Source organism: Oncorhynchus kisutch, linkage group LG23, assembly GCF_002021735.2.
Source record: "Oncorhynchus kisutch isolate 150728-3 linkage group LG23, Okis_V2, whole genome shotgun sequence".
Classification (NCBI taxonomy): Eukaryota; Metazoa; Chordata; class Actinopteri; order Salmoniformes; family Salmonidae; genus Oncorhynchus; species Oncorhynchus kisutch.
The window spans coordinates 34,362,567-34,382,890 of NC_034196.2; the positions used below are offsets into that span (position 1 = coordinate 34,362,567).

Below are 20,324 nucleotides of genomic sequence, written 5' to 3' on the forward strand. Positions count from 1 at the left end.
TCCTCCTTCCTCAATTGTGATTGACCACAATAGGAACGCGCCCGCATATACTCAACAGACATTGGTCTTTCATGGTATCAATTACAAATGTGTCCGCCCTGAAGCAAATATCAAAGTAGTGTGTGAAATGCGCCGCTGAATGTCCTTCTACAGCTCTTTGGATGCGCAATGTGCATTTGGATGATTCTCTGATTTATTGTGTTAGGTATCTTTTTTATCCATAAAAAGGTTAGCAATCTCTTGAATACACGGTTAGACAGCTTTTAGTAGTCCATCAGAGACCGTTGACTGAGTGATCTGACAGCCAGGCCGGATTGAAGCCAGCAGTAGCTGTCAGTGCGCGAATCAAAGTTCCTAGCTGGCTAACTAGCATGTCCGGCTGGTGGGGTTGGTCAGCAATCAGGACAGGTTTGTAATATTCCATTCGCAACCAAAACCGAAGAGACCTTATTGATGTTACAAAGGTTATTGTCAAATATGATAACCCTTGAAAGTTGTGAACCTGCTGGGACGGCTTGTCAGCTAGCATGATGCTAATGCTACTTTGGCGCTAGGCTGTGAGGGTCTCTTTTTTGAGTTAATATTTGGTCAAAGTAAAAAATAACGTTAAACATGTTAACTTCTAGAGGAATTCTACTCATATTTAGTTGGTCGTGCTTCTTTGATGCTATGCTGGCTAGTAACTAACGTTAGCTAGCTGGCTAAGAGTGTAACTGCAGCTGTCGTGGTGGCCTGTGCAATGCCTGTGTCACTGATCGATATCACTTCATTGTAGCAATGATGACAACAATTCACACTCCCCCTAGGTTTGCACGGATCGAGAAACATGGTGCCTTTGGATAAGTGAAGAAGAGAGACGGGGCACCAAAACCAGTGTGGACAGGACTCCGGTACACTGGTTGCGGCTACAGTCTGAAGCTGGACCGGAGGGACCCACCCAGACTCAGAAGTGGCTGACCACAGCCCAATTACGACCAGGCACTGTGCTGGCTGGCTGGCTGGTCTCAGAACAGAGAAGGAAGCCCCTTAGGAGGTTGATGTAAAGGGGTTGTTGGAGGCTCTGTGGGCATTCTACTGAAATGTCAATCAGAAGAGCAGAAGGGATGTCCATCGCCCAGGCCTTGGCCATGACTGTGGCCGAGATCCCCGTGTTTCTCTACTCCACCTTTGGGCAGGTAAACAATGTTCCCCAAGAAGACACTTTCAAGTACACTATTGAATATGTTTGTAAGAATCTTAAAGCATTGCAAAGAATGTTGCCAAAAAAGCATACATTTGTTCTTTATTAGCAAGTAACTTATTTGTAATTCCCCCCATATGACACACCGAAGAAACACGTTTGATACATAAACATATGCTTCAAGTTGTTTTAGCTTGTTGTGACCACTCACCCCATCTCTTTTCCCGTCAGTCCATATTCTCTCAGCTGAAGCTTTCTCCTAGTCTGAAGAAGGTGCTGTTCGCCACAGCTCTGGGGAGCGTAGCCCTGGCCCTCACCGCCCACCACATGAAGAGACGCGGCAGGAAACGGAAACAGGCAACAGCTGTGAAAGATGAGCAGAAGCAGGTGGGAATACCAGAGGCGTTGATCCGGTCAGGGAGACCGTCATCTCTGAGGAGAGGTGAGTTTCACTTCAATGTGATTACTGGTGGTTTCAATCAGGCTGTAGAATTGGCTCATAATTTTGTTGATGTGTTTGTTGGTTGGCTGATTGACATCAAGGAAGTAAAACGGATTAAGTCAAGTAAGTTGGTTCATTGACATGCTGGTGTTTCCATAAGGCTGTGTGGATACTGTATGTGAAAGCTGTTTCAGCATGATCACGGTTAGAATACCAGTTATTAATGTGATCAAAATGCCTTTTTGATAGAAGTGTTAGCTAACAGTCTCGTTTCCATCCCAGGTGGTCCGTTTCCCGGGCGACAGATGATGAGCCCCAGCACACGGAGCAATGAAACCATGAGCGGCATCTCTTCACTGGCTCCCAGCAAACACTCAAGCTCCTCCCACAGCATAGCCTCTGTACGTTTGACTCTCCTTACTTTCTATCACTCAAATTAAAGAAATTTTTCATATGCGCCTACTATAACTGGTGTAGACTTTAGTGAAATGCTTTCTTTACGAGCCCTTCCCAACGATGCAGAGTTTAAAAATACAAATAAAAAAATGGTAACAATAGTAACTAACACAAGGAATAAAATACGAGTGGAGCTATATACAGTAGGTACCAGATCAATCTGGTGCTATATACAGTACATTTGGGAAAGCATTCAGACTCTTTTTCCACATTTTGTTATGTTACAGGCTTATTCTAAAATGGTTTTTCCCCCCCTCAATCTACACACAATACACCATAATGACAAAGCAAAAACTGGTTTAAAAAACTGAAATAACACATTGTACATAAGTATTCAGACCCTTTACTCAGTACTTTGTTGAAGCACCTTTGGCAGTGATGACCGCATCGAGAGTTCTTGGGTATGACGCTACAAGCTTGGCACACCTGTATTTGGGGGGGGGGTTCTCCCACTCTTCTCTGCAGATCCTCTCGTGCTGTCAGGTTTGATGGGGAGTGTCTTTCCACAGCTATTTTCATGTCTCTCCAGATGTTAGATTGGGGTCAAGTCCGGGCTCTGGCTGGGTATTCAGAGACTTGTCCCGAAGCCACTCCTGCGTTGTCTTGGCTGTGTGCTATGGGTCGTTGTCCTGTTGGAAGGTGAACCTTTGCCTCCAGTCTGAGGTCCTGAGCACACTGAAGCAGGTTTTCATCATGGATCTTTGCTCCATTAATCTTTCTCGATCCTGACTAGTCTCCCAGTCCCTGCTGCTGAAAAACACCCCCACAGCATGATGCTGCCACCACCATGCTTCACCATAGGGATGGTGCCAGGTTACCTCCAGATGTGATGCTTGGCTTTCAGGCCAAATAGTTTAATTTTGGTTTCATCAGACCAGACAAACTTGTTTCTCATGGTCTGAGAGTCTTTAGGCGCCTTTTGGCAAACTCCAAGCGGGCTGTCATGTGCCGTTTACTGAGAAGTGGCTTCCGTTTGGCCACTCTACCATGAAGGCCTAATTGGTGGAGTGCTGCATAGATGGAGAACCTTCCAGAAGGACAACATCTCCAGAGGAACTCTGGAGCTCTGTCAGAGTGACCATCGGGTTCTTGTTCACCTCCCTGACCAAGGCCCTTCTCCCCCGATTGCTCAGTTTGGCCGGGCAGCCAGCTCTAGGAAGAGTCTTGGTGGTTCCAAACTTCTTCCATTTAAGAATGATGGAGGCCACTGTGTTCTTGGGGACCTTCAATGCTGCAGAACCTTTTTTGGTAAACTTCCCCAGATCTGTGCCTTGACACAATCCTGTTTCGGAGCTCTACAGACATTTCCTTCGACCTCATGGCTTGGTTTTTGCTCTGACATGCACTGTCAACTGTGGGACCTTATATAGACAGGTGTGTGCCTTTCCAAATCATGTCCAAACAATTGAATTTACCACAGGTGTACTCTAATCCAGTTGTAGAAACATCTAATGGATGATCAATGGAAACAGGATGCACCTGCTCTCAATTTCAAGTTTCATAGCAAAAGGTCTGAATATTTTTTTATATATATATTTCAAAACATTTCTAAACCTGTTTTCGCTTTGCTGTTATGGGGTATTGTGTGTAGATTGCTGAGATTTTTATTTAATCAATTTTAGAATAAGGCTGTAACATAATAAAGTGGAAAAAGTCAAGGCGTCTGAGTACCAGATCAGTGTGCAGAGGTACGAGCTATTTGAGGTAGATATGTACATGAAGGCATGGTAACGTGACTAGGCATCAGGATCGAACATAATTGGCGTAAAATAAAGAACAGAGTAGACTCAGAAAATTATGTGTAAAAGTGTGTGTCTGTGTGTGAATATAAGTATGTGTGGGAGTGTCAATGAAGTGTGTGTAGGGTCAGTGTAGATAGCACGGGTAACCATTTTTAATGGACTATTTAGCAATCTTATGTCTAAGAAGATTTATACATTGAGGGTAGACGCTGTCTCGGAGCCTGTTGGTCCCAGAGTCGATGATCTGGTACCAGATGATAGAGTGAACAGTCTATGGCTTGGGTGGCTGTTGTCTTTGGCATTCTTTTGGGCCTTTCTCCGCTGCTATAGAGGTCCTGGATGGCAGGGAGCTCAGCCCCAGTGATGTGGATGGGGGCGTACTCTCCCCTTTCTCCTATAGTCCACGATCAGCTTCTTGGTGTTACTGACGTTAAGGGAGAGGTCATTTGTCCTGGCACCACACTGCTAAGTCTCTGACCTCCTTCCTGTAGGCTGTCTTGTCAGTGATCAGGCCTACCACCGTTGTGTCGTCTGCAAACTTAATGATGGTGTTGGAGTCGTGCGTGGCCACTCAGTCTTGGGTGAACAGGGAGTACAGGAGGGGACGATGCACACACCCCTGAGGGGCCCCTGTGTTGAGGGTTCACGTGGCGGATGTATTGTTGCCTACACTCTCACACCCTGCGCCTGGCCTCTCAGGAAGTTGCAGAGGAATGTGTTCAGTCCCAGGGTCCCTAGCTTGGTGAGGAACTTGGAGGGAACTACGGTGTTGAATGCTGAACTATAGTCTTTGATGAGGATTTTAACATAGTTCATTCTGATTTCACTCTTCTTCTTCAGTGGATCGTTTACCTCACTTAACTCTTTTTAGATCCTTGTGGTCCATGGCCCCTCAAGATTTCAATTTGTTATTGTCTTTTTGTTGTCACAGATGCGAGTCCCGACTTCTCCGAACCAGTCGGCCAATCCGTCGACTCCCTGGGAGGCAGAGCCTGTGGAGGAGGAGTCGGGAGCCATGGGGGACGCAAACGCAGAGAACCTGTACATCATTGGTAATAATACCCCTTCATGGATTCCCTCAAAGATTCAGCAAAGGGGACTGTCCATAGCAAACTGAGACAGTGTTTGGTGCGCTTTTACATTTTTATTCATTTAGAGAACGACTTTACAGGAGAAAATAGTGTTAAGTGCTTTGCTCGAGGGCAGATTGTTCACCTCGTTGACTCATGGATTCGAACCAGAAACTTTTCAGTTACTGGCCCAACACTCTAAACTCTAATGTAGGCTACCCGCCCACCAATGGGGAAAAGTATTTCCCAAAGTGGAATTAGTTCTTATTTGACATTCAAAATAACTGTTTGGCTCAATGAAAGGGGCTATGAGGACCCTTGGTAGAGGAAGAATAGAAGTGGGACATTGATATAGAGGGTTACATCTGACTATGCTGTATTTCTTGCACTGTTAATGGAAAAACTAACACCTGGACAAAGACATCTCTGTAATTCAGCTAGACTCCGTTATCCTTCCTCGACAACCAAACACCTGGGTGGCCACCCAGCACGTAGATTTCATTATCAAACCAACCTGGCAGGATAGCATCACTCATCCTGTCATTTTATGATGCATCATAATACTAAGGACTGACATTAAGCTGTGGTTGTGTTCCATTCTCCCTACTGTATTTTCCCCATATGTACAATTGCTCTTTCCCGCTCGCTCATGCATGTAAAGAAACACTGGATTGATAAAAGCATCGGTTTTACAAGTGCACTGCACACTCTGGTGGAAAGGTTAAGGAATAGGAACAGACCCTAAGGTCCCCCTCCCATAGCAGGAATGCCGTTCTTCCTGATTAATTCCTGCTTTTCTGGCATTTATCATTAATATATTATTGAAACTGACCTTTCCCTTAGCCAAAATCCCAGATGTTCTATGTTATCCTGATCACATCTTTCCCCTCTCCCAGGTATGGAGTTGTTTGAGGAGGCCCTTCAGAAGTGGGAGCAGGCCCTGAACATCCGGCACCACACCCACTCCAATGCCTCCAAAGCCAGTACCAGCCTAGCCCTGGAGGGGGCAGCGGCCTGCCCCAACCTGCCCACGGTATGCCACAGAACTATCGCACTCTCAACGGTACGGTACACTTTTATTTATCCTTTATTTAACCAGGTGAGTCCCATTGAGATATGCATCTCATTCTCAACTGAGCCCTGGTCAAGAGCAAGCAGCACTCTCACAAATCCACCTACCATTACATTAAAAATCGGAGGGTGGGCTTATTGGAATTGCTAGAGTGGAATTGAATGAGCCCATTGGATTTCTTCCTCCACCAGCCTCTATTTCCTTACAAATTCAGAGAAAGGATGGGCAACTCCAGCCCTGGAGGGCCACTGTGATTTTGAGTTAATCAACTAATGTAGTGATTTGTTTATGATTTCAGTCTGAATCACGTAACAAGGTCTTTGCCGAGAAGCTGGAGACCCTCCTGCACAGGGCCTACCACCTACAGGAGGACTTTGGTGCCACTATTCCCCCAGATAGCCTGCTGGCAGACTTTGGTAATTAACATGCTACGATAGCGCAAATCTGTTGATTTTTGTTGTTGTTATTAGCATGCAGCTAGTTCAAATATGTTGACAGTAGCTTTAGCATTTATCCATAATGGGTCATTTGACTTACATAGTCCTTGTTGTGGCTCAGACTGTTTGCTTTGTCGTCCTGTCAGAGAGTGAGGGAACACTCATCCTGCCAAACTTGGAGAGTAGAATGCGTGAAGACGATGCCACTACAATCACTTCTGACGATTCCTTCTTCTCAGCAGCAGAAGTTAGTTTCTCTTTCTTTCTCTCTCATTCACTCACCCTATCACGCACGTTTTCTCTCTCCCTCACACACAGTCTCTCTCATATGACTATCATGTATCCTATGTTATGAACATGTGTTGAGGATTGTGCCTCTCCCTCTTTTACTCTGCAGTTGTTTGACAACCTATCTCTGGAGGTGTGTCAGCCTCTGAAGCCCGCTGCTCTTTACGACGAGGCTGTGTCACTGGTCCAGAACGGCAGCGTGCCCTGTCGAGAGCTCCGGTAAGGACTAGCTAAGTACTGGACCTGGGTTAAAATAGTAGAGTTTTTTTTTTTTTGTGCACTTGATTGAGTGCCAGATGGGAGAGTTTTGGGTTTGTACTTTTTGGACTATTCCATAGATCCCATTGCGCCAGCAAAAATCCATCGTAGCTCTAAGTATTTGGAAGAAAACAAATACTACTATTTGTTTAGTGTTACTCAAAACTGTATATTTCTGTTAAAATGAACTAATAACTATTCACATTTCTGATTTCCATATTTTTCCTCAGAACTGAGCTGCTAGAATGCTACGGTGACCAAGACTTCCTAGCCAAGCTCCACTGTGTGAGACAAGCCTTCCAGGTCTGAAATCCTTACTGAAGATGACTTATTGGTACAGTTGAAGTCGGAAGTTTACATACACCGTAGCCAAATACATTTAATCTGAGTAATAATTCCCTGTTTTAGGTCAGTTAGGATCATCACTTTATGTTAAGAATGTGACATGTCAGAATAATAGTAGAGAATTATTTATTTATTTCATCACATTCCCAGTGGGTCAGAAGTTTACATACTCAATTAGTTTTTGGTAACATTGCCTTTAAATTGTTTCCAGCTTCCCACAATAAGTTGGGTGAATTTTGGCCCATTCCTCCTGACAGAGCTGCTGGTGTAACTGATTCAGGTTTTTAGGCCACCTTGTTCGGACACACTTTTTCAGTTTTGCCATCTATTTTGTGAAGTGCACCAGTCCCTCCTGCAGCAAAGCACCCCCACAACATGATGCTGCCACCCCCGTGCTTCACGGTTGGGATGGTGTTCTTCGGCTTAGATGCCTCCCCATTTTTCATCCAACATAGCGATGGTCATTATGGCCAAACAGTTAGATTTTTGTTTCACCAGACCAGAGGACATTTCTCCAAAAAGTACGATGTTTGTCCCCATGTGCAGTTACAAACCGTAGTCTGGCTTTTCTATGGCGGTTTTAGAGTAGGGGCTTCTTCCTTGCTTAGCGGCCTTTCAGGTTATGTTGATATAGGTCTCGTTTTACTGTGGATATAGATACTTTTGTACCTGTGCTTCTTCACAAGGTCCTTTGCTGTTGTTCTGGGATTGATTTTCACTTTTTGCACCAAAGCACGTTAATCTCTAGGAGACAGAACGCGTCTCCTTCCTGAGCGGTATGACGGCTGCGTGGTCCCATGGTGTTTATACTTGCGTACTATTGTTTGTACAGATGAACGTGTTACCTTCAGGCGTTTGGCACATCCCAAGGTGGCATAGCAGTTCAGACGTCTTTTGTCCTCGTCTTGTCGTGTCCTGTATATATATATATATTTACAACTTTTTCACATACATTTTATTTTTATTTTCCATCAACTCATCTTCAAAACACTCTCCTGCAACCCGCCTCACCAATGTATATTTATAAAAAAGTATTATTTACCTCAGATCTGTAATCCTCCAAGAAGCTAGCCAGAAACTCCAAGAAGCTAGCCTGCAACTAGCCAGAAGCTAATCCAGAAGCTAGTTCAGAAGCTAGTTGGCTCCTTTACTGGTAAGTCGTTGGTGTTCAGCTAACCACGGTTTGTGGTCATCGGCTATCCTTTGGCTCGAAAGTCTATCGCCAGTTCTGTACGGCGCAGCGCGGCTCGGAGCGGAGCATACCGGACCAATTTTTCTCTCCATGTCCCTGGATTTCGACTGCTCTCTGGACATTCATGCCCGGATCTCACAGCTAGCTAGCTGCTATCCGTGTGACTATCGGCCTTCGTCGATTCCGGAGCAAACATCAATTGTTCCGGAGCTAGCAAGCTCCGTCAATCACTCCTGAGTTCCATCAATCGCACCTGGGCTGCAGTCGCCTATCCGGACCCGTTTTGCTGCCTTCGCGGAGCCCCACCGGGCCTTCACAACTGGACTGCCGACGTTATCTACCCGAAGGGGTTATTCGGCTGGCTCCTCCGTCGCGACGTTACCTGAACGCCCATCTGCGGCCTGCTAACCGTTAGCTGTCTTACCGGCTGCTATCTGAATAGACAATCGGACAATTTTTTTTATTTTTTATTATTATTATTATGTTTTTTTCTTGGGCCTCTATAACTATATCTATTGTTTTTATTTTTGTTGTTGTTGTGTGATTTGGATTGATCCCCTCTACCACACGGAACCCCACTAATCTACTGACGGAGCGCAGGAGGTGGCTAACAACAGACCTCCATCCTATGCTAGCTTGCTACCGATGCCCTGGCTAGCTGTCTAAATCACCAACCAACCTCTCCACTCACCGGACCCTTTTGATCACTCGACTAAGCATGCCTCTCCTTAATGTCAATATGTCTTGTCCATTTCTGTTCTGGTTAGTGTTTATTGGCTTATTTCACTGTAGAGCCTATAGTCCTGCTCACTATACCTTATCCAACCTATTAGTTCCACCACCCACACATGCAATGACATCTCCTGGTTTCAACGATGTTTCTAGAGACAATATCTCTCTCTTCATCACTCAATACCTAGGTTTACCTCCACTGTATTCACATCCTACCATACATTTGTCTGTACATTATACCTTGATGCTATTTTATCGCCCCCAGAAACCTCCTTTTACTCTATGTTCCAGACGTTCTAGACGACCAATTCTCATAGCTTTTAGCCGTACCCTTATTCTACTCCTCCTATGTTCCTCTGGCGATGTAGAGGTGAATCCAGGCCCTGCAGTGCCTAGCTCCACTCCTATTCCCCAGGCGCTCTCTTTTGACGACTTCTGTAACCGTAATAGCCTTGGTTTCATGCATGTTAACATTAGAAGCCTCCTCCCTAAGTTTGTTCTATTCACTGCTTTAGCACACTCTGCCAACCCGGATGTTCTAGCTGTGTCTGAATCCTGGCTTAGGAAGACCACCAAAAACTCAGACATTTTAATTCCAAACTACAACATTTTCAGACAAGATAGAACTGCCAAAGGGGGCGGTGTTGCAATCTACTGCAAAGATAGCCTGCAGAGTTCTGTCCTACTATCCAGGTCTGTACCCAAACAATTCGAACTTCTACTTTTAAAAATCCACCTCTCTAAAAACAAGTCTCTCACCGTTGCCGCCTGCTATAGACCACCCTCTGCCCCCAGCTGTGCTCTGGACACCATATGTGAACTGATTGCCCCCCATCTATCTTCAGAGTTCGTGCTGCTAGGCGACCTAAACTGGAACATGCTTAACACCCCAGCCATCCTACAATCTAAACTTGATGCCCTCAATCTCACACAAATAATCAATGAACCTACCAGGTACCTCCCCAAAACCTTAAACACGGGCACCCTCATAGATATCATCCTAACCAGCTTCCCCTCTAAATACACCTCTGCTGTCTTCAACCAAGATCTCAGCGATCACTGCCTCATTGCCTGCATCCGTAATGGGTCAGCGGTCAAACGACCTCCACTCATCACTGTAAAACGCTCCCTGAAACACTTCTGCGAGCAGGCCTTTCTAATCGACCTGGCCGGGGTATCCTGGAAGGATATTGATCTCATCCCGTCAGTAGAGGATGCCTGGATATTTTTTAAAAATGCCTTCCTAACCATCTTAAATAAACATGCCCCATTTAAGAAATTTAGAACCAGGAACAGATATAGCCCTTGGTTCTCCCCAGACCTGACTGCCCTTAACCAACACAAAAACATCCTATGGCGTTCTGCATTAGCATCGAACAGCCCCCGTGATATGCAGCTGTTCAGGGAAGCTAGAAATCATTATACACAGGCAGTTAGAAAAGCCAAGGCTAGCTTTTTCAAGCAGAAATTTGCTTCCTGCAACACTAACTCAAAAAAGTTCTGGGACACTGTAAAGTCCATGGAGAATAAGAACACCTCCTCCCAGCTGCCCACTGCACTGAAGATAGGAAACACTGTCACCACTGATAAATCCACCATAATTGAGAATTTCAATAAGCATTTTTCTACGGCTGGCCATGCTTTCCACCTGGCTACTCCTACCCCGGACAACAGCACTGCACCCCCAACAGCAACTCGCCCAAGCCTTCCCCATTTCTCCTTCTCCCAAATCTATTCAGCTGATGTTCTGAAAGAGCTGCAAAATCTGGACCCCTACAAATCAGCCGGGCTAGACAATCTGGACCCTTTCTTCCTAAAATTATCTGCCGAAATTGTTGCCACCCCTATTACTAGCCTGTTCAACCTCTCTTTCGTGTCGTCTGAGATTCCCAAAGATTGGAAAGCAGCTGCGGTCATCCCCCTCTTCAAAGGGGGGGACACTCTTGACCCAAACTGCTACAGACCTATATCTATCCTACCGTGCCTTTCTAAGGTCTTCGAAAGCCAAGTCAACAAACAGATTACCGACCATTTCGAATCTCACCATACCTTCTCTGCTATGCAATCCGGTTTCAGAGCTGGTCATGGGTGCACCTCAGCCACGCTCAAGGTCTTAAACGATATCTTAACCGCCATCGATAAGAAACATTACTGTGCAGCCGTATTCATTGATCTGGCCAAGGCTTTCGACTCTGTCAATCACCATATCCTCATCGGCAGACTCGACAGCCTTGGTTTCTCAAATGATTGCCTCGCCTGGTTCACCAACTACTTCTCTGATAGAGTTCAGTGTGTCAAATCGGAGGGTCTGCTGTCCGGACCTCTGGCAGTCTCTATGGGGGTGCCACAGGGTTCAATTCTTGGACCGACTCTCTTCTCTGTATACATCAATGAGGTCGCTCTTGCTGCTGGTGAGTCCCTGATCCACCTCTACGCAGACGACACCATTCTGTATACTTCCGGCCCTTCTTTGGACACTGTGCTAACAACCCTCCAGGCAAGCTTCAATGCCATACAACTCTCCTTCCGTGGCCTCCAATTGCTCTTAAATACAAGTAAAACTAAATGCATGCTCTTCAACCGATCGCTACCTGCACCTACCCGCCTGTCCAACATCACTACTCTGGACGGCTCTGACTTAGAATACGTGGACAACTACAAATACTTAGGTGTCTGGTTAGACTGTAAACTCTCCTTCCAGACCCATATCAAACATCTCCAATCCAAAGTTAAATCTAGAATTGGCTTCCTATTTCGCAACAAAGCATCCTTCACTCATGCTGCCAAACATACCCTTGTAAAACTGACCATCCTACCAATCCTCGACTTTGGCGATGTCATTTACAAAATAGCCTCCAATACCCTACTCAACAAATTGGATGCAGTCTATCACAGTGCAATCCGTTTTATCACCAAAGCCCCATATACTACCCACCATTGCGACCTGTACGCTCTCGTTGGCTGGCCCTCGCTTCATACTCGTCGCCAAACCCACTGGCTCCATGTCATCTACAAGACCCTGCTAGGTAAAGTCCCCCCTTATCTCAGCTCGCTGGTCACCATAGCATCTCCCACCTGTAGCACACGCTCCAGCAGGTATATCTCTCTAGTCACCCCCAAAACCAATTCTTTCTTTGGCCGCCTCTCCTTCCAGTTCTCTGCTGCCAATGACTGGAACGAACTACAAAAATCTCTGAAACTGGAAACACTTATCTCCCTCACTAGCTTTAAGCACCAACTGTCAGAGCAGCTCACAGATTACTGCACCTGTACATAGCCCACCTATAATTTAGCCCAAACAACTACCTCTTTCCCAACTGTATTTAATTTTAATTTATTTATTTATTTTGCTCCTTTGCACCCCATTATTTTTTATTTCTACTTTGCACATTCTTCCATTGCAAAACTACCATTCCAGTATTTTACTTGCTATATTGTATTTACTTTGCCATCATGGCCTTTTTTGCCTTTACCTCCCTTCTCACCTCACATTGTATATAGACTTGTTTATACTGCATTATTGACTGTATGTTTGTTTTTACTCCATGTGTAACTCTGTGTCGTTTTATCTGTCGAACTGCTTTGCTTTATCTTGGCCAGGTCGCAATTGTAAATGAGAACTTGTTCTCAACTTGCCTACCTGGTTAAATAAAGGTAAAATAAAAAAAAAATAAAAAAAAATTGCTCCCAAGGATGAACCAGACTTGTGGAGGTCTACAATTCTTTTTCCGAGGTCTTGGCGGATTTCTTTTGATTTTCCCATGATGTCAAGCAAAGGGGCACTGAGTTTGAAGGTAGGCCTTGAAATGCATCCACAGGTACACCTCCAATTGACTAATATGATTTCAATTAGCCTATCAGAAGCTTCTAAAGCCATGACATTTTCTGGAATTTTCCAAGTTGCTTAAAGGCACAGTCAACTTAGTGTATGTGAACTTCTGACCCACTGGAATTGTGATACAGGGAAATAATCCGTTTGTTAACAATTGTTGGAAAAATGACTTGTGTCATGCAAAGTAGATGTCCTAACCAACTTGCCAAAACTATAATTTGTTAACAAGAAATTTGTGGAGTGGTTGAAACACTTAGGTTGGAGTCATTAAAACTAGTTTATGTAAACTTCCTACTTCAATTGTATATGGATAATGTCTCTATGGATTTGATGTGACTAAGATTGGTCATCTTGTTGACATCCTCAGTGGCTGTTGTTTTGACAGGTTTTGTTGTTGGACGAAACTCACCGGACGTTCTTCATGGAGACCGGCAAGCAGATGATCACAGGACTCATGACCAAGGCAAACAAGGTGGCAACACTAACCCAGACAATACATTGCAACTTTATTGTCTGTTGACATGGATTTAAAAAAATAAAAAAACAAAGTTATTTCATTCCCACCGTGCACTGGACAGACCGTGCACTGGACAGGCGGCTCCTCAGCAACACTCTTCTCTATGAACATGTTACTTTGTAATGAACTCCTCTGATTGGCTTTTTTATTGAGTTGGTTGTGTTCCTGTTTCACCTGTAGAGTCCCAAAGCCTTCCTGGAAACCTATGAGGACATGCTTCTCTACACCCAGAGAGAGGAGACCTGGCCAGTCAGCAGGATGGAACTGGAGGGGCGAGGGGTGAGACACTATTTTCCTTTGTTCTTTTTTTTCAAACATGAATGAGATTCTGGTGATTATTTTAAGGTATTGTAGGAAGAATCCGTGTCTATAAATCACTCTTGATAGACTGACTTTAGTGCCTGACAACTCATGAACTCTCACATTTTACATGTGGCTTGAAGCTGGGCCATATTCATTGCAAACCAAACAGACTGATACAGGTAGACTACCATTTTTTTACCTACCAGTAAGAAAAACCCTTGTTTTTCTATGGTGTGCCTTGATGAATATATGACCTAGTTGTGTTTTAAAGCTCCTGACCTCGTATGATCTGTGACCTTTACCAGGTGGTGGTTATGAACTTCTTTGACATCGTGCTGGACTTCATCCTGATGGATGCCTTTGATGACCTGGAGAGCCCGCCCTCGTCCGTTGTGGCCGTGCTCAGGAACCGTTGGCTCTCTGACAGCTTCAAGGAGACGGTGAGACAGACACCCACAATCCTATAGTCAACATGATCTAGTGATACTAGCTGTTACAACTGCAGTACAAACACAACAAGCATTACACAGCATAAATATAATTACACAGGCAGACATGGAAAACAGGGTCTACAGCATTCATTGCAACTATACCATTGGTTAAAATGTAATAAACCATACATTGTGTGTGTGTTTCTCAGGCCCTGGCTACTGCGTGCTGGTCCGTTCTGAAGGCCAAGCGGCGTCTGTTGATGGTTCCAGACGGCTTCATCTCCCACTTCTACGCCATATCAGAACAGGTCAGCCCCGTCCTGGCCTTTGGCTTCCTGGGGCCCCGACAGCACCTCAGTGAGGTGTGCACTATCTTCAAGGTGAGTTTTAATCCTAACTTTTTGTCTCCAATTTACTACTAGCAGTATTTAGAGGTCACATGTCACCACTTTGTTATTTTCTACTAATTTACTATTTTCACGTGTGTGTCTGTCTGCATCCTTCCATCGGTCTGTCCTTTTTACCTGACATCAGCAGTTTAATCACGCTGATCTCTACGATGCCTTAATCTCTCAAATATCATAATCCCTGTGGACAGTCTACCAAGTGACTTACCCAGTCTACCTAAATTCGACAGAGATTTTCAGGAGGGAAATGAATGTGGAAAACAAGTTAAATTTTTCTTAGAAATAAATCTGCAAAATGACATCTCTTATGAGCACATTCCTCACCAATGTCCTTTTCTCTTCTCCAGCAACAAATAGTGCAGTACCTGAAAGATATGTTTGACCACGACAAGGTGCGCTTCACCTCGGCCCAGTCGTTAGCCGAGGACATCCTGAGCCTGTCCCACCGCCGCAGTGACATCCTGCTGGGCTACCTTGGCATAGACAGCCTGCTGGAGCCCAATGGAGCCCTACCCCAAGGAGACACAGAACCGGGCCCCAGCCCCTCCAACCACCACTGAGACATGGGTAGTGTTCATTTGGGATGTTATGAAACGGGGAGGTACTACATGAATTTGTCCAATAAGAACATTGATTTTCATTTTCAGTTAGAAAGTGGTTTGCTACTGTGTGGCATAATGAATATGACCCTGTATCTGACTTAGCTGAGCTGGAATGGACTGGGTTGGTCAAAGCTGGACTTAACAAGCAAGATTTAGGAGGGTTGTTAATTCACATGCTTGAACTGCAGCATCACCCAGTCAGTCTGTGGTTCTACACCCTAAACATAACAGCCACCAAATCGAACAGAACCCGACTTGTATTGGTCCTTACGTGAAAGAGGGATGTTTTTGTTCTAGCTCTCCTCGTACATTTTATCATCCGAGTTGAATCTGGAGTTGTTTATCAGTCAATACTAGTTATCCCTTTTTCCAAATGTGTGATGAACCAACAACCATCCGGCAAGAAAATGTTTGTTGTGTCTATGTAATGGATGTACAGTAAGTGTGTGTTCTGAGGCAGGGGATCCGAACCGATCCCCTCTATTATCCTGACACCCTTGGCCAATTTGAAGGCGTGCCCTGGGACGTGATGCTGCAGGACTCGTTGCTTCAGTCTCCTCTATCCATTGATTGATCATCCATTTCATTTATCGTATTTATTCCAATAGTGTTAGGTGCCGCATTGATGAAAAAAAAGCACCTATTCATTCAAGAGAATGTAATACAAATGTCTACTGTACATAAGGTCAGGCAGTGCATTGGACAGTCATTAACTTGTATGTACAGAAAAAGTGCACAGATATTCCTATCTTGTCCTCATACTTAAAATGATCAGTATCGAGGTACTGTGGGGGTAAAAAAAGATGCCAAGCAGGGGCATACCACCCCAGAAATCCTCATAATATACTGTAGCATATACCTCGGTGACAAACTGACGTGTGACAATGCAGGCTGAATTTAGGTTACGCTTGGAGAACAGGAAATACACTACCATTCAAAAGTTTGGGGTCACTTAGTAATGTCCTTGTTTTTGAAAGAGAAGCACTTTTTTTTGTTTCCATTAAAATAACATCAAATTGATCAGAAATACAGTGTAGACATTGTTAATGTTGTAAATGACTATTGTAGCTGGAAACGGCTGATTTTTATTGGAATATCTACATAAGCGTACAGACGCCCATTCTCAGCAACCATCACTCCTGTGTTCCAATGGCACTAATCCAAGTGTATTTTAAAAGGCTAATTGATCATTAAACCCTTTTGCAATGATGTTAGCACAGCTGAAAACTCTTGTTCTGATTTAAAGAAGGAATTAAACTGGCCTTCTTTAGACTAGTTGAATATCTGGAGCATCAGCATTTGTGGGTTCGATTACAGGCTCAACAGTGAAGAGGCGACTCTGTGATGCTGGCCTTCTAGGCAAAGTTCCTCTGTCCAGTGTCTGTTCTTTTGCCCATCTTTTCTTTTTATTGGCCAGTCTAAGATATGGCTTTTTGTTTGCCACTCAGCCTAGAAGGCCAGCATCCCGGAGTCACCTCTTTGCTGTTGACGTTGAGACTGGTGTTTTGAGGGTAACATTTAATGAAGCTGCCAGTTGAGGACTTGTGCGGCGTCTGTTTCTCAAACTAGACACTCATGTACTTGTCCTCTTGCTCAGTTGTGCACCGGGGACTCCCACTCCTCTTTCTATTCTGGTTAGAGCCAGTTTGCGCTGTTCTGTGACGGGAGTAGTACACAGCTCTCTGTCTTCAGTTTCTTGGCAATTTCTCGATTGGAATAGCCTTCATTTCTCAGAACAAGAATAGGCTGACGAGTTTCAGAATAAAGGTCTTTGTTTCTGGCCATTTTGAGCCGGTAATCGAACCCACAAATGCTCCAGATACTGAACTAGTCTAAAGAAGGCCAGTTTTATTGCTTCTTTAATCAGAACAGTTTTCAGCTGTGCTAACATAATTGCTAAAGTTTTTTCTAATGACCAATTAGCCTTTTATAAACTTGGATTGCCATTGAAACAAAGGAGTGATGGTTGCTGATAATGGGCCTCTGTAGATATTCCATTAAAAGTCAGCTGTTTCCAGCTACAATATTAATTTACAACATTAACAATGTCTACACTGTATTTCTGATCAAATGTATGTTATTTTAATGGACAAAAACAATTTCTTTCAAAAAAAGGACATTTCTAAGTGACCCTAAACTTTTGAATGGTGGTGTAGGATATCATGAACTGCTTTGCCAGTTCTGATTGTTGTCGAGTTGTGTGTCTGCATGAGTGTGAGTATACGATTGAGTAAAATTCTTATTGTCTGTAATCACGCTTTGTCTGTAAAAAAAAAGTGATACCGGTATGTACCGCACCTAACGGAGCAGGATGAGATTTTTTAAAATACATTTCCGCTGTTTTTGAGAAAAGCATTGTTTCTGAATAGCACATCCCACTAATATTCCCACATGCCCTCAACAAAAGACAGGAGCGATACTACCTTACATGTTTGAATTCACAGCTACCTTGTACTGAGCTCTGTCACACATTTTGTTGAAATGGGGATTGTCAATGTACATTCAAATGTTGTAGTATAGTATGCGGTTATTGTGATCTTGATATAAGAGTTAAGTATATTGTAGCTGTGTATTCAGAATCGGCTTTGGGGCTGTCTTGTTAGCCTGGAATCCAAACTGTGAAATCCATATACAAAAGTATGTGGACACCTTCAAATTAGTGGATTTGGCTATTTTAACCATACTCGTTGCTAACCGGTGTGTAAAATCGAGCACACAGCCATGCAATCTCCATAGAAAAAATTGGCAGTAGAATGGCCCATACGGAAAAGCTCCGTGACTTTCAATGAGGCACTGTACTAGGATGCCACCTTTTCAACAAGTCAGTTTGTCAGATTTCTGCCCTGCTCGAGCTGCCCTTGTCAACTGCAAATGCTGTTATTGTGAGCAACAACTGCTCAGACGAGAAGTAGTAGGCCACACAAGCCCGGCGAGTGCTAAAGTGTGTAAAAATAGTCTGTCCTCGGTTGGAATGAGATGTTCAAGCATGTAGTGTATATTGGTGAAGTGAAACGGAACATATCACTTTGGATTCCAGGCTTCCAATTGGCTCATTCATCCCCAGATCTTTGCTGTAAATGAGAATGTGGTCTCGGTCAATTTACCTGGTAAAAATAAAAATCCAAGTCGAACTTAATACCTATTATTGTTTATGGAGCTTTTCTAGTAACCAGTAGAGTTTAAACTTGATTTTTTTTGGCACATGAAAGATCCTTCCTTTGCACTATATTGGAAAAAATACATTAACGCTCTTTTAACCCTTTATTTTTTTTAATCAATAGTTGGATAGGTCATTGGTAGGTCTAGTTTTGAAATGTACTGATGTTATTGGATATATTTAACATGCGTAAATGATAGCAAGGTTGAGGCTTTTTCCCTAGAAATGGCATTGAATACCCATTGTAAGACTGGCAGACATTGTGCCAGACGACGTATTAGATTGAATTCTTGGTTTTTGTACATGTGATTTGTTGGTCTAATTTGGGCAAATTCTCGCAGACCTACATTTGAATCAGATATTTCTATTGTGTTACTCGAATCAATTGAGTGACAAATGAAAACTGCCCTGCCTATTTTGGGATCTCCTAGGCTCCAATTACTATGAAAAGTATATGAATTGATCAATTCGTATCACATCCCAATGGGAGATTAATGTAATAGTTATGCGTTACTGCTCAGATACCCAAATGGTAGCCTTTGGGTTGTGAGATTAGTTTACTTTTCCTTCTCGGTTGAACCAACAATAGATCTATATGTAGTATCAGAATTGCACTATCCTCAGCAGCCTTTGCATGTGGACTCTTGTCATACCTGTACTGCTTTTTGCATCTTGTTAATGTGTCCCATCAGTCAGCATAGTGTTGGATTGCATTAGATGCCCTGTGACTTCCTTTTTAATGATCAATTAATCTTAATTACCAGTCATTTGTGATATCAAAACTAGGAAAATGTCAATGCGGATTTAGTGAATGATTAACTGCTTAATACTGTTTACTCTGTACTGTATGGATTATACTTCAAAATTCAGCTGTAGGAACTCTTATGTAAGCTGAAGACAGGCCAGTTAACTCTTTGCTTATTCAATCTTTTAAAAGTCTGCATTATGCGACATTAGTAGGTTTATGATTTCAAAATGGCCAAAGAGGAGAAACTTCTTACTCAGTTAAGTATGATGAAATGACCTGTTGTACACTACGTGTCCTATTCATGCCTTTTGTGTCTTTTATTGTTGTGAAATTACAATGCCAGCACAAACTGAACGTTTTAGAATCTGCTTTTTTTTGTCTTTTTTTTCTTATTAAAATATCTTTCAATTAGACTTTTACCGATCAAATAAATTGTGACTGTCTTTGGCTTTTGGCATTGCATCACCTAAGAGAGATCCCTCAAATCAAATGTATTTATATAGCGCTTCGTACATCAGCTGATATCTCAAAGTGCTGTACAGAAACCCAGCCTAAAACCCCAAACAGCAAGCAATGCAGGTGTAGAAGCATGATGGCTAAGAAAAACTCTATAGAAAGGACAAAACCTAGAGAGGAACCAGGCTATGAGGGGTGGCCAGTCCTCTTCTGGCTGTGCCGGGTGGAGATTATAACAGAACATGGCCAAGATGTTCAAATGTTCATAAATGACCAGCATGGTCAAATAATAAATCACAGTAGTTGTCGAGGGTGCAGCAAGTCAGCACCTCAGGAGTAAATGTCAGTTGACTTTTCATAGCCGATCATTAGTCAATGGTCAAGTGTGAATGGCAATTCTACTTCCACATTTCTTTGGGATAGCCTTTTGTACTGTACATTAAAGTATGGGGTCAGACATTTTAAGGATATCAAATCAAAGTTTGTCATGTGCGCCGAATACAACCGGTGTAGATCTTACAGTAAAATGCTTACAGACTCTAACCAACAGTGCAAAAAAGGTATTAGGTGAACAATAGGTAAGTAAAGAAATAGAAACAGTAAAAAAGACAACAGTAGCGAGGCTATATACAGGAACCGGTTAGTCGGGCTGATTTG

General features: G+C 43.5%; 1 protein-coding gene across 2 annotated transcripts; it reads left to right on the forward strand.

The window, feature by feature from the left end:
* Nucleotides 1–96: 96 nt before the first annotated feature.
* miga2 (mitoguardin 2) lies at nt 97–19,654 on the forward strand. Of its 2 annotated transcripts, none has more exons than XM_020458095.2 (15): nt 97–408; nt 807–1,175; nt 1,412–1,622; nt 1,905–2,023; nt 4,752–4,872; nt 5,787–5,953; nt 6,261–6,378; nt 6,546–6,646; nt 6,797–6,906; nt 7,176–7,248; nt 13,432–13,518; nt 13,744–13,842; nt 14,172–14,306; nt 14,507–14,677; nt 15,052–19,654. In XM_020458095.2, the coding sequence occupies exons 2-15, from the start codon at nt 1,080–1,082 to the stop codon at nt 15,262–15,264; spliced, it is 1,821 nt and encodes a 606-aa protein (XP_020313684.1). In that variant the 5' UTR covers nt 97–408; nt 807–1,079; the 3' UTR covers nt 15,265–19,654. The 2 variants fall into 2 exon arrangements, with proteins under 2 accessions (XP_020313684.1, XP_020313685.1); XM_020458096.2 differs by having other exon boundaries at nt 98–408; nt 5,787–5,923.
* The last annotated feature ends 670 nt before the right edge of the window (nt 19,655–20,324 follow it).

Bases quoted from the DNA above. Each gene is read 5' to 3' on its own strand.
- miga2 (XM_020458095.2), top strand. From the start codon at position 1,080: ATGTCAATCAGAAGAGCAGAAGGGATGTCCATCGCCCAGGCCTTGGCC. The intron at 6,907-7,175 runs GTAAGGACTAGC...ATTTTTCCTCAG, and splicing joins GTGCCCTGTCGAGAGCTCCG to AACTGAGCTGCTAGAATGCT. The intron at 13,519-13,743 runs GTGGCAACACTA...TTTCACCTGTAG, and splicing joins TCATGACCAAGGCAAACAAG to AGTCCCAAAGCCTTCCTGGA.